The sequence below is a fragment of the Theobroma umbraticum genome, unplaced genomic scaffold (assembly GCF_002168275.2).
Source record: "Theobroma umbraticum cultivar Fairchild unplaced genomic scaffold, ASM216827v3 scaffold_25.0, whole genome shotgun sequence".
NCBI classification, from domain to species: Eukaryota; Viridiplantae; Streptophyta; class Magnoliopsida; order Malvales; family Malvaceae; genus Theobroma; species Theobroma umbraticum.
This window is the reverse complement of record NW_018397282.1, coordinates 245,109-259,154: the sequence shown is the minus strand read 5'-3', so window position 1 is coordinate 259,154 and position 14,046 is coordinate 245,109. Positions and strand designations below refer to the sequence as shown.

The following is a 14,046-nucleotide window of genomic DNA, read 5'->3' as shown; positions in this document are numbered from 1 at the left end:
TCTTGGCAGTCTCTTCAACTTCTTGTATTTGCTTCTAACTTAATAATTAATGAATGCTGAGATTAGCTTTAAAAGCTTTGTATGGAATTCCATGATGGGATACTTTGATTTTCACTACACAATAAACCAGTTGTTGCAGGTTGAGGATTGAAGAAAGGAGATGCTCATGTGAAATCAAAATGTTAATGTGGAAGCTGAGTCTCAAACTAGCTTTATTTGGGAATAATGTTACTCTGCTTGAGAGAATTTATATCAATTATAGTGAACTAAATTAAGCAAACAAATGCAAAGAAAAACAATTGTTTAGAATTTCAGATTTAGATGAAAATCCGAAAAATCAAAATTTAGATATCTTTTTCCAATTTGTTGTAAAGATATTGGACAAATAAATTAAAAAAAAAATCAGTATTTTCCCTTCTTCCTGCATGATATAATGTCCATTACCACCTTTCCTTTGCAACTGTGAATGTAACAAAGCCTTTCTTGAAGGTCAATGTCAACACCTCTTTCAACCGGTAAATATGTAGTAACTAATATGCAGAACATCATATAAGAGCTATTCCCATATAATAGATCTGTATATACCATAATAATTGTGCCTCCAATTCCACAAAATACAGATCAAACTTCTTTGGAGGCAAATTGAAATAGTTCTACATATTTTATGCAACTAAAGTTTATACAAAAGAAACTCTAAGGCCTTATAACTGTACAATGCCCTATACTTAACCCAGTTGCATCCAGGAATGGCTCCACAAAGACGTTGATCAGTCATCAAGCATGTTTCCGGAGTTTGAGCCTAATCCTAAATCAAGCAATTAAAATACAAGTTACTTATTTCTGCATATCATCACTACAGAAGATTTGAAGAGCGCACAGCACATACTAAAAATATATAAGCATACAAATCTAAAAAATTCATGTCGAAAAAAAATTATTTGCACTAAGTGACAGATATTAACAGATAATGTCCACCCCACCCCACTCCACCAAAAAAACAATCAGTAATGGAGCAGTCAATACAAAATTAATAAGGAATATTTATGAAAAGCTATAACAAACTCAAGATCATGAATCAGCTGCAAAGTGATTCTGGCTCTTAAACATTATTCGTGCCATAAAATGACATGTTACACATCCCAAACCCACCCTAAGATAATTCAATATAAGGTTTCCCATTTACACTAGGCCGGTCGGAATTTTTGCAGAAGATATAGAGCAAGTGTCAAGCCAACTCCATGATACATACTAATTATTTGGTTTTGCAACAGCATACTAGCATCAAAAAACAAATAATAGCTAAATGTACTTAAAGTGACTCACTTTGCTTGAGGATCCAAATAATTAACAGTCTCACACATTGCATGCAGTATCATTTTCCTGACCTGTTTCAGATTAAGTAAAAAGAAAACATCATTCCAAGTGTCAAAACTCCCAACTTGTTTTAAAACATAAACAACCCTCATAAAAACTTCATGCAACTATGCGAAAATCCTAGCGGCTTGCTAAGGAGTGTCTCAATCTCAACCCCCAACTCCAATTGAAAACTACATTGCTGAACCAGGTGCAAAATAACGGTAGATGAAACCAATATTTGGAGTATTCAAAAGATCCATATACAACATATAGGGAGGGGAGCCATCCCCAATAGATAGAATTTTAACAGAGAAATCTAGAGACAACAAGGAAGCGTTAAGAGAGAAGTTAGTGTATAATGTCGGTTCGACCACCACATACGGATGAACAGGAGTGGACAACTAATTTTTGAGTACTCTATGAAACAATGATCTATGGAAATCTTAGTTTAGCAAGGGATGCACTCACAAACAGGTATGATGGCCAACGTAGCCTTTCTTCTAGGTTGGACATCAAATCAGAAAAAACACCCCTCTCCCCCTCTCCAGATGCAAAATAAACTAATTAAAAATAAAATAAAAAAAGTAGAAATTACAGCATCCAGTACTGCGCTTATTATCCACATACCTCCAGTTTGTCCTCTTTAGCTCTATGACCTTGTGGAAGTAATCGAAATTCTTCAGTCAAACGAACACATTCACCAGTATTCTCAGGTGAAACAAAGTCAAGAGCAACCTTTATGCATGACTAAAAGGCACAAACACAAAAGCATCAGAAATCAGACACATATGGCAAATACCATCTGTAGCAGTCATAGCTACAGCTCTAACTAAGCGGGCTTCAATGTTGTCCCTTGTCCAATATGGCCAATTTGCTGTACCACCATTTAGCAGACATACCCAAATTAATTACATGTTGCATGTGCATAGAATCTACAGATATAACTAAAAGTTAGAATTCATACATATCATACCTTAATGTTCCTGACTTGATGAGGACAGCCTGCAGGAATAAAAACAGCTTCCCCAAGCTTCTGTATGAATGTCCATGGCTCAATTCCTGCATGAAAGTATACAATATAAACATAAGAGATTGAAATATTTTTTCCAACTGGTGCGTAAATACTTGGTCAATTTAACTCACCATATTCCTCCTTCAGCTTTTTCTTATGTTCCAAAGTCAGAAATAATGTCTGATCATGTATAGGGTCGACAACCTGTGTTAGCAAATGAAGGAACAAAATGATAAGGCAATAATTTGAGTCTGCAAATGTAGTAAAGACTAATGTTTCTCTAAAATGATTTACAACATTAAAATTTAAGATTAACAGCATCTGATTGAGAAGTTCAATCTCCATACTTTAGTTGATGATTTCATTTACCCAGCTCAAGTAGGCAACAAGGATATGTAGGGGCCCACTTTTTACTCAAGTAAAATTACTTTAAATTCCATTCCCTTCATGGTGCTCAAAGATAACATGTGAAACATTATGTAGTCTTGGCTCGCACTATATATACATTTCTGCACTGCAGATTTGATGTAAGTTCATTGGGCAGAAAAAGAGGGGAAAATATAAACTGAAGACAACTAAGTACATAGCCCAATCCCTTCCAGCTAACTTATTAGTGTTGATTTGAATTCCAGAATACCACTCAAACAGATAATTGAATATTTTTGGGTCCCCTAATCTTTAAACAGATTGACTTACAAAATTAAACACTGCAACGTTTGACTCAAATAGCTAAAAATGTACATAACTGTAATAACTAACAGAATACAAATCATAGCCAAGGAAATACATGAAAATAGTCACACCTCCAAAATAGAGTGTTGAGTTAAGTCCCCCTCCCCCAACTTAAATGAAGGCCAAAACAACAACAGCAACTAACAGAAGGCAACACTACCCATTCGTTTAGCATACTATCAATTCAAAAGCAAATCTTCAAGGACATTACAGTTTTGTTTAAAATGCAATAGTTTACCTGTGGCACCGGACAACAATAAGTATGCCTGAACTCCTTAAAATGCTTCGTAAGATAATCCTTAAGCTTGGGAACATCTTGTCTCCGGAAAATGTCCCAAACTGCACCTGCCTCATTATCTTCTAATTCCTCAAACTTATTTCCGTAAATTTCGTGGACTCCACCATTTCCCATATATATTTCTTGATCTACTTTTGCCATCCCGAATATTTCTTTCTGGTCTTGTAAACAGTGATCTTGTTTCAACTTCTCTATGATGGCAAGCTTTTCAGCTTTTAATTTCACTTCAGCAGTATGTGTCAAAACGTTCACCTGAAACGGTGAAATTAAAACTAAATAAAGTAATTTTAGGAAAACATTATCAAGAATCATCCAATCTTTCCTGTCCGGTGGGTGACACAGACAAGCATTATTACTTGACACAATTTCTATCAGCAAGGGCACGTGATTATAGGTTTCTCACTCCATTATAGCATTTTCACACAGCACTTAATAGGAAAAAAAAAGGCAAAGTCAATTATGCTTACTAACCTCCATATCAAGGTGCAAGATAAAAAAATTTTCCCCAAGATAAATTAATAAATAGATGCACCAAAAGCAGAAAGCCATGTAATTACATTTAATAATTTGCAAATGCAACTGTCCACATTAAGTTGGAGATACACGAGCCACTGGGTAAAACCCAGTAGCTTAAAAAGTCTAATTCTGTTTAAAAGACCTTAAAAGAAGCTACGTTATTCCTGCCAAAAGAAAAGTAAATTAATTGCCCTATATATTGCAAGGATCAAGTATTCTCCTAAACTAAAAAGTCATCATCAAAGGCAAGCACTTCATAGAGCAAGTGTGTCATTTGATCACCTTAACACATAGGCACACACATTGAATGACTCACTTAAACAATTTACAATATTTTAAATATCTAACTACAGGCATATTTATGTTGTTACTTTCAAGCAACTACAACTAACTGCAATATCCCCAACATGACACTCATGAAATACACAAAAAAATGAGGACAAGAGAAAGTGAATATACCTAAAAAAATAATATTTTCATTGTATCAACCATGTCAACACTTTGTCAATCAATATACTGAGGCAAAAGTAAAAAATGATTATAACTTAATGAACACAAAGTCTGAGCTAGAACACAGGTACAAATACCATAACATAAATGTGTAAATGAACAAAAAGTTGAGCAAATGAGAAGCATGGACAATAAAAAATTAAAATTTAAAAACGACAAGGAGGATGTAGGGGAGAAGAATATACTGCATCAGACATATCACAATGTAGCTTTGTTACGGAGTCTCCACGCCCAAGCTCCTGAGCAACTCCATAAGCAATATATGTTTTTGGCCCCATGTCTGGCTTAAGAGACCCCTCAGGCAATTTGGTTGCAAGATTTAGAAGGCCGCTTTGAGAATGTGTATATTCCTTAAATGGCAAACAATAATGAAATTCAGCATGATGGCGTGGAAGTCGCTCCTCAAATTTGTTGGATGGGGGCCAGTCTTTCAACTTCAATATCTGGGGCCATTCTTTACTATCAAAACGACCATCTGTATACCCTTTAAAGAACTGGTGAATATTGACCTGTGCCTGCATTTCATCAGAACAGCTCATTTAGAAACCAAGCTTGCTGTGTCATAAACATTTAAAATCAATGGGAAAGATGAAAAATACAGTTCACTTGGAAGAAATAGCATATTAGAAAAGATATTTACTGTGTTTGTACACACAGACACATAAGCTCCTCTTTATTTTCAATTAATATGTTTACTTCTTCAACCTATTGCTAGTCCTAACTTTTCCCACATCAACTAAAAATGGTTATTTTTAATTCTTATTTTAAAATGCATGCCCTGCCTTATTTTAATTCTTATTTAGCAAAACAATTCATATAAGTGGAGACCATTTCAAAATGGTTAATCTATTAAAGCATTTCATTTCCTCAATTAACAATCCTTTCCCAGAAATTGTCAATATAACCAAATTCCGAAAACTTTGCACTTTGCAGGGAGCAGAGATCCCAGGAAGTAAATTTTTTTTAAGGGATCCAAATATCCACGGTATGAAGAACACTAAATCATGAACAATTAAATTCCTACAAAAACACAAGACATTTCACATGGGGAAGCATTAAATTATATCTAACTGCATTTAAGGACCATACATATTTGGAACCCTTTACATTCAAATCCCATAATTTGAAGTTCATAGTCATTATTTAACTCACATACTCTATAATGATAGCCACAGTTGCTACATCAACATATTACTAGTATGGCACTGATAAGTTCCCCCTAATGAAGTACCTTCCAGAGATTCTTTTCTTTTCCAAAATTCTTGCTAAAATGTAAAATCAATTCCTGGCAACCATAAGGGTGCAAAAAGAGATAAAACAAAATTTTAGATATCAGATATAATGCAAGTCAGTTCAATATCACATGTTTCAGACACTGGATGATAGCAGTCAATAGCCAAACTAACCTCACACCAATCTAAGCAATCGATGGCTGTAACATCTAGATGTTGACCATGTTTAGAGTTAGTTATCTGACGAAAAGCACGCCACATAACCATTGGTTCCCAGCTCACCCCAGATGCATTCTCAAACACTTGACTGACAATAACAGGCTCACCTTTAGCCCAATGTCTTTGGAAATGATTCAAGTCTCCATTGTGAATATCTTTTGCTGATGGACAATGCAGATAGTTGTCATTGGAATCTTTTCTAGAAGCAGCTTTCCGTAATTTACAGTCACCCAAATCAACTTCAGCCATTGAGCTGAAACAGGGGCACTCTTGGTTAGTAGTTGCTGGCATGTCTTCCAGATTGAGATCTCTGGCTATTCTTTCAGCATTTTCCACCAACTTAAGAACAGCATTTTCTTCAAACATGCACCTCAACTCCAAAAGGCCCTCAGCACAACCACCCATTTCCTTTTGTGGGCAAGGAATGCTGCCATTTCCATTTGCTTTCCACCTAGATTCCACCCCTTCAAGTTCTTTACAGTTAGTTTTGACAGGTGAATCCAGAGGTTTCGCCTTTTCTTCAAGCATAGAGGAGTCAAGCTCACCATGAAAGTATTTAAAACCCCTGTTAACATATTGCACAGTAACTTCCTTCTGCCCCCCTTGCAAGTGGCCTTCATGGATTTCTTGGCAGCAAATTAGGCAAAGATCATAGTTACAGAGAGGACAAGTTCTATGGAAGTCGACGATTGAAGTTTTACAGTTGTTACTGAAAAAGCATGTGATGGAATCATGAACGCAATAAATGTAAAGAGTTAATGATTATTTAACGCAACAACAATAGCAATAATCATTGACAGCAGTAATAAGGGCATACCAATAAACACGCTCTGCGGGATGACAAACTGCCTGCTTTAGCTTTATTTCTGACGGTAATGACCCTATTTATCCAAGGATCACATCAAAAAATTAAAATTAATGTTTATTTAAAACGTGCAGCAGGAAACAACCATATTAAATTAAAAAAAAAAAGAAACACTAATGTAGTTTCTTGTTTCCTGATTTTGATGAGGCACGATGAAGAAGCAAGCAGAGAAACAAACCACTATGGAAGCAGAAAAGATCATTAATGAACCAATCTAGGATTTCCTATCACAAGTTCAAAACGAAGGTTAATACTGCCTAGCAAGATTTTGGATTTTATAGTTCAAAACTTAAAGAACTACAGGCCATCTTAACATGTCCTAGTGAGATTTTGAATTTTATAGTTCTTTAAGTTTTTAAATAAAAGCAAAGATGTACATCATATACAATTCCAAAAAGAAAAAGATGTACATCGTAGAGCTTCCCTGTAACCCAGTTTCCTTATTTATAACCATAAATAAGCTGCTGAAAACAAGAAAATGCGCAGCAATTAAAACAGGTTCCTATCAGGATGTCAAGGAAATAAACCATACCTTGTATCTGGGCCTCCATCACCTTCTCCTTCATTTGTTGTTCACTAAATTTTTTAACCTGGGGAAGAAGTGCCCGAAGCAAGTATTTAGAATGCCGAAGCTTTTCATCGCCACTGAACTTCATTTCTAAGGCTTCCTTCAATTTCTATAGCATATGATGGATAAGAATAACATCTATCAGCCTATAGCAACCATCAACTAATACATAAATCAAAAACCAATTAAGCATGAAATGTAAAACTAACATTGACAGGTCCATCCATGCGCAAGCATGCCTTGCAATTACAATTATCCCGACAAACTGGGCAGGCATCAGCAATTTCCTCCTCCGACATTTTTGGATACCTATAAAATAAAAAGGAAGATTTAAAAAGAGTTCCCAACTTCTCATAAACAAAGCAAAAGCAACAATAGTACATCAGTTGCTTATACAAAAAAGAGAAGCAAATTCAAAAATTAAAACAAACAAGATTCAGATATGATTAAGTACACCACACATCTGCATCAACGTTCAAATCACAACAATGATGGACTGATGGAAGCAACGGTATAAAAGAAGTAAAGAAAGTAACGTCAATGCTGCATGAATTCTATAAGGACACATTTTTTAATCAAAACCCTTAAAAATTACCAAACATGAGAAAACTGGCAAATTTTATAGTCAAGTATCATCAGAAGGTAAAACCCATAATTTATCAAGCCTCACTATTATAAAATAACAATAGCATTGTTAACATAAGCACCAAGCAGCTTTAAAATATATTTGAAATTTAAAGAAAATAACCCTATCAATACAAACTCTAATAAATACCAATCTTGCTATAAATTTTTTAACATTTACTCTCCACAATAAAAAAGAACAATATCTAAAGTAGTTGAGAAATACACACATATAAAATCCAAATTAATGAAATAAAAAATCAAGTAAATTCGGAGTGATTCAAATTTCTCAGCATATTATCGCTCTTTTGGTAAAAAAAAAAAGGGAAACTAATACCAATTGGTTATACAAGGGATGCAATATCGTTTCCGCTTACAACTTTTGCAATTTACAACTCTTCCTTTATCATTCCTCTGGCATTGATGGCACATTACAGAGTCCTATTCAGGAAAAGAAAAATGCAAAAACCAGAATTATATCATGAAACAATCAATAAAAAAAACCCACTATTACGAAATCTTAAAAGGAATGGGTTTCTAACTTTAGAAAGGGTTTTCTTCTTTGCAGTATTATCAGACACAAATTCACGCATTCTCTTTGGTGCTTTTGATGCCCTAGCTGGATATCTTCTAGTTTCCACCTTTGCTTCCTTCTCATCACCTTTGGGTTCGTTTGTTCTTTTCCCTCCCTTTCTGTCACTCTCCCCATCCTTTGCCTTATCAATATCTTCCTTGTCATTATCATCTTCTTTTTCTTCTTCTTCTTCTTCTTCAGCTTTAGGTTTTGAAGGCTTCCTCTTTTGCTTTCTACCTTTTTTTCTTTCCTTCGTAGAGAACATTTCATCTTCTTCTTCTTCAAACCCTTGATCCTGAATACAGTAATTTACCCTTCTACCCCCAACGGCAGATCTTAATCTCTTGTTCAATGACTCTGTAAATTCAACGACAAGTTGATCATTTACCGTTTCAACAACTTGATTATCAACAAAGCTTGAGCTTCGTTCCACTTTCTCCGAGTTTTCCTCCTCTTTTCCCTTCCCATCAACCTTGTGTGTGCCCATCTTTTTACCCTTTTCACTCTTCTTATTCTTCTTCTTCTTCTTCTTCTTCTTCTTATTCACTTCGTCTTCCTCCGTTTTCTCAACGATGCCTTCCTCTCTTCCTGGGGCATTCTCTTCGTGGGTGGCGGTTTGCAAATCGTCGCAAATTCCAGGGGCTCTCACGGGTCTCTCCCGCTTCCTCGGACGAGCCATGGGAAACTGAAAAGAGTTTTAACTCAGAGAGAAGGGGACTTTTGGTGGATTTGGGAAAGAGACAAGAAGAGTTTGGAAGAGGCACAAATAGAGGAAGGGTTACAGGGTAAACGCAAAAACTGTGGGCTTTGAAAAGTGGCGCCAAGATTGGAAAGTGGTTTTATTTTATTTATTTATTTATTTAACTATAAATCTTAAACTTTTAAACTTTTGAAATCCCAAATTTCGAGAACCAAATATTTTTACATTAAACATAATCATAATCAAAGCAAAAGTTTTAAAATTATTCTCTGCAAATGAATTATCAATTATTATTGTTATAAAAAAAAGCATTAAAAAAATAAATAGATTAAATACAGATAATTAATTTATTTATTATTTTGTTTATTAAAGTCTTACTGGAATTGATACAATCTTGTTGTGGTTACATAATAACCCTTCATTTTCCCCGTTTTCAATATTTTTTAAAATTCGAACCTTATTTTTTAAGTAAAAAAATCATACATCAATTAATAAACTAAATATTCAGAGTGCATTTGTCATTCATATTTTGTTTCATTAATTGATCTTATTTTCTCATTATGTTAACATGCCTAAAATAACTTTAAAATTTTTATTAGCATCTAAGTATTTAGTCCATTAATTGATACATCATCATCTTTTAAGATTTAAATCCTTTTTCCTCTGATTAAAAAAACTGATTATATATAAAAATGCAAATAAATAACCTCAATAACAAAGTGCCTAGATTTGTGGATGTCTAAATACATCAACTTCTTTACAATTACTACTCATTGTAATGCGATTTGAGAGCATGCCATGTTTATGCAAGGCGTACTCCAATTGACACACTCCTATACTTGTCCGTACACATTATTCTAAAAACCAACGTACATTAAAACAGATTCTTTCAAGTAATTAACTTAAATTAAATTAACAAAAAGAACTTAGACTTCATTGAGATTTTAGATTCATAAATTTAAAAATGTTTTAAAAAAGGATAAAAATAACTACTCAAAAGTAGATAGGCAAAAAAAGAAATGCTAACTAGAGTTGGAAATTGCATTTACCTAAAGTCTACATGTAAACGTAGAGATTAATTTTGAAAAAATAGTGAAACAGATTATTTTTAACCTTCAATAAATGTTACTTAAAACAGTTATCAAGGCTATACCTTCATATGAAAAATTCTCATACGTAGTATTTAGTATGAGAGAATTGGAAGCACATTTCCTACAATGTGCCTAATTAAATTACATTGTAGTGTTTATTTTGTAACAAACCACTACAATGTAATATTACAATGCAATCACATTACAACTAAAGGATGTAATGTGATTGCAGTCCAAAACCAATGGAATTATATTACATTACACTCTGCAATGTTCTTAAAGATATTTTTGTCTTTCAACTTTATTACCTTGTTAAAAACATTTTGTAATGTTATAATTAAAATAAAAAATATTAAAATAAAATATATAATATAAGAATAAAAAATTAAAATAAAATAACCTATAAGAAATTAAAATTTATATAATATAGGTAAAAAAATTAAAATAAAATATATAATATAAAAAATTATATTAAAGAAATAAAAATAAAATATATGACATTAAAAATATATTTAAGAGATGATATTATATAAAAATTAATAATAAAAAATACAATTATATTAAAATTACATTTTAATAAATATGATAATTTTGAAAATTAACATTACATTCTCGACAAAATACTTGTAAACTAAACGTTGCAATGTTATCTTCTTTGCATTTTAATTATTATTTTTCTTATATACCAAACACTGTAATGTTATTTTCTCTGCCATCGTATTGCTTGCAATCACATTACTTGCAATCACATTACCTGTAATTACATTGCATTGTAAAGTATCAAACACCACCATAGTGTCAAGATCAAGTGTATTAGTTAAAAGCTTCAACATAAAGGACCAAAATCGGGAAATAAATAAATATAATAAAAAACATTTTGTCTAACAAAAAAATGGGGCCTCCATCTTGATTACTATCCTCAGCTTTAGCAGCTTCTATGTGAAAACCAAAATAAGGCTTAACTATGAATTATAGCTAGGAAAACAAATAACACAAAATTGATAAAAAAAATAAAAGAGTTTCCTAGATTGTTTGTCTTAGCTATAAATAAAAATGAAAGATTATGTGAGTGTGATCGATGGATAGAAAGTGGACGGCAGTAGACAATTGAACTCAGAGATCAACTATTTGGTTGGGAATTTGAATTGTGGATAAGATTATGGAGCTACCTTAAGAGAGTATGCTTTGGGGGACAACTACAAAGATTGGGTGATATAAAAGGCAACTCCAAGTGGTACGTTTTCCATTAAATCTTTTTATCAAATTATATATAAATTTAATTCAGATAATAATGTGTTGTGAAAGAAGATCATGCTTGGGTATGCACCATATAGAGTTGAGGCTTTTGCTTTAGTAGTTAACGTGGGAAAAAATTGCTATTAAAACGGAATTAGTAAAAAGACATTTAATTGGAATGGATCAATCCAATTGTGTTTTGTGTAAACAGAGTCCTGAGACTGTTTGTTATCTTTTCTTCACATGTAAAAAGATCTAGAGGATATGGTGTTCATGGTTTTCTAAATGGGAAATTAATTGAGTTACTTCTAATAATCCAAAAGATTTTTTCCTAGCTTGGAGATCAATGTGTAAGGGCGGACCTACCTCATTCCAAAAATTTCTACTTAGTTATATTAGTTAAGCTAGAGTTTTATGTAGTTAATGATATAATGAACCCACTAATATTTTTACAATTTTGTAAGAGTGAGGTCAAAACTCCAAGTCAAAATAGATTTATCAAAAAGTAATTTATATATTAATATTTAAATATTAGAAGGAAAAATAATTTTTTTTATAATTTAAGATTTTATTAAAACAATCAAAACCTAAACTATTTTTCCCCTCTAAAAATTTAAGTCCTACTCTTGAGACCCACAGTGACCATTCCTCTACTCAATCCTTGGCTACATTTTTCACTCTCTCAAAATAATTCATCCAGGCTTCAATTATAAGTAATTTTAATCCAAATTAAAATTTTAAAATACTTCATGTCTAAATATTTTTTTATTAATTTGATAGTTTGGGTTCATAATTATAATCTAGCTAATAGAAAATAGCCTCACTTGTGAGGGCCGCAGTGTTTCTATTTTTTCTTTTCAAGATCGCGATACTCATTTTTAGCACCGCGGCGCCAACCTCTTTGGTTTTTTTTTTAATTTCACTTTTTTTTTATTGATTTTTTTTATTGATTTTTTTTAAACCAATTACCTGCAAAAGGAAACATAACAAAATTAGATTAAAAGAAATAAATTAAAAAGCATTAAACAAAATAAAGATGAAAATAAGTAAGGTTGAAAAACTTGGGTTGCCTACCAAGAAGCGCTTATTTATAGTCACTAGCTTGATTATAGCACCCTTTTTTGTAGTTCTTCATCCTTAAAATATGGTCTGGGGCTTAGTCCATTAACTATGAATGTGCCCATATCCTAGCTATCAATCTCAATTATGCCACAAAGATAAGCCTTTACTACTTCGAAAGGACCCCACCATCTTTCTTTGCATTTCCATGGAAAAAGCTTGAAGTATGATCAAGAAAGCATCATTACTTGTTGTCCAATCTCGAAAGGACAATCAGATAGTGGTGGAGGATACAACTGTTTAGGTCTCACTAGCGGAAGTGGTGCCTTAAACTCAAAGATTGATGCCTGCTTACTTGTAAGTGGAGAAATAGATTCACCTTTGCCTTCATCAATTAACTCCACTCTATAGCAACAATTTGTAGAGCCGGGTGTTCATTTGCATTCACAATATTAAACTCACTACCTCTTCTCTAACTTTAAAAGTTATCTTACCTTCCCTCACATCAATGATTGCACCTATAGTAGCCAAGAATGGTCATCCCAAGATTAAAGATATTTTCATATCCTCTTCCATCTCAAGCACAATGAAGTCCACCGGAATGTAGAGATGCCCAACTTTAACCAATACATCCTCAATAATCCCAATAGGGTACTTGATTGTTCTATCTGCTAATTGCAAGGAAACTGTGGTAGGTTGTATCTCATTAAATCCAAGTTTCTCAGCAATTGACAATGGCATGATTGAAACACCTGCACCTAAATCACATAAAGCTTTTGTAAATTTAAATCTACCAATAGTACAAGGGATAGAAAAACTCCCTGGATCCTTAAATTTTGATGGAAGCTTATTTTGAATTATTACACTATACTCCTCAATAAGTGTCACTGTTTCAGAATCTTCCAGTTTCCTCTTGTTGGTTAAGATGCCTTTCAAGAATTTAACATAACTTGGCATGTTTTCCAAAGCTTCAGCAAAATGGATATTTATGTGGAGCTTCTTGAAGACATTGAGAAATTTCTCAAACTAGTTATCAAGCTTTTGCTTTTTCAAACTTTATGGGAATAGTGGTGGAGGATAATTTGCTTGAGAATTCACTTGATTTTAGCTTGCCCATTATCTGTCTTTTCCACTTCAACTTCTTTCTCAACAATTACCTTGTCACCATCTACATGCTCCTTTGAAGATTCAATTGATTTTTCAATCACCCTTTCAACTTCTTTTCCACTCCTAAGGGTAATTGCATTGCAATGTTCCTTACCTTTAGGATTGACTTGTGTATCACTTGGTAAAGCACCTTGGGGTCTACTGTTGATGGAGTTTGCAAGCTGTCCTAGTTGGGTCTCAAGATTTCTGAAGGAGGCTCATTGACTTTGATTTAAAGCATTAGTCTTGGATATATATTGTAAAAGAAGTTCTTCCAATTGGGATTTCTTTTCAAGAATTTGTGGTCT

General features: G+C 33.2%; 2 protein-coding genes across 3 annotated transcripts in view; both read right to left on the bottom strand.

Moving 5' to 3' along the window:
- Positions 1 to 445: 445 nt before the first annotated feature.
- On the bottom strand, positions 446 to 9,322 carry LOC110428149 (lysine-specific demethylase JMJ29-like). Of its 2 annotated transcripts, XM_021443869.2 has the most exons (13): positions 8,475 to 9,322; positions 8,270 to 8,373; positions 7,518 to 7,617; positions 7,273 to 7,417; positions 6,693 to 6,756; positions 5,831 to 6,584; positions 4,610 to 4,939; positions 3,339 to 3,650; positions 2,500 to 2,572; positions 2,330 to 2,415; positions 1,984 to 2,103; positions 1,324 to 1,385; positions 446 to 805 (listed from the first exon to the last, which is right to left on the bottom strand). In XM_021443869.2, exons 1-13 carry the CDS (start codon positions 9,183 to 9,185, stop codon positions 775 to 777), a joined length of 2,892 nt encoding a protein of 963 aa, XP_021299544.1. In that variant the 5' UTR covers positions 9,186 to 9,322; the 3' UTR covers positions 446 to 774. The 2 variants fall into 2 exon arrangements, with proteins under 2 accessions (XP_021299544.1, XP_021299546.1); XM_021443871.1 differs by lacking the exons at positions 446 to 805; positions 1,324 to 1,385 and having other exon boundaries at positions 2,101 to 2,230.
- Positions 9,323 to 13,129: 3,807 nt separating this feature from the next.
- Positions 13,130 to 14,046, bottom strand: part of LOC149526278 (uncharacterized) — a 1,951-nt gene continuing 1,034 nt past the window's right edge. Inside the window, exons 2-3 of the mRNA XM_089785590.1 lie at positions 13,750 to 13,920; positions 13,130 to 13,591 (exon numbers count right to left, since the gene is read on the bottom strand). Coding sequence (XP_089641716.1) covers positions 13,130 to 13,591; positions 13,750 to 13,920 — 633 coding nt within the window. The remainder of the gene's footprint in view (positions 13,592 to 13,749; positions 13,921 to 14,046) is intronic.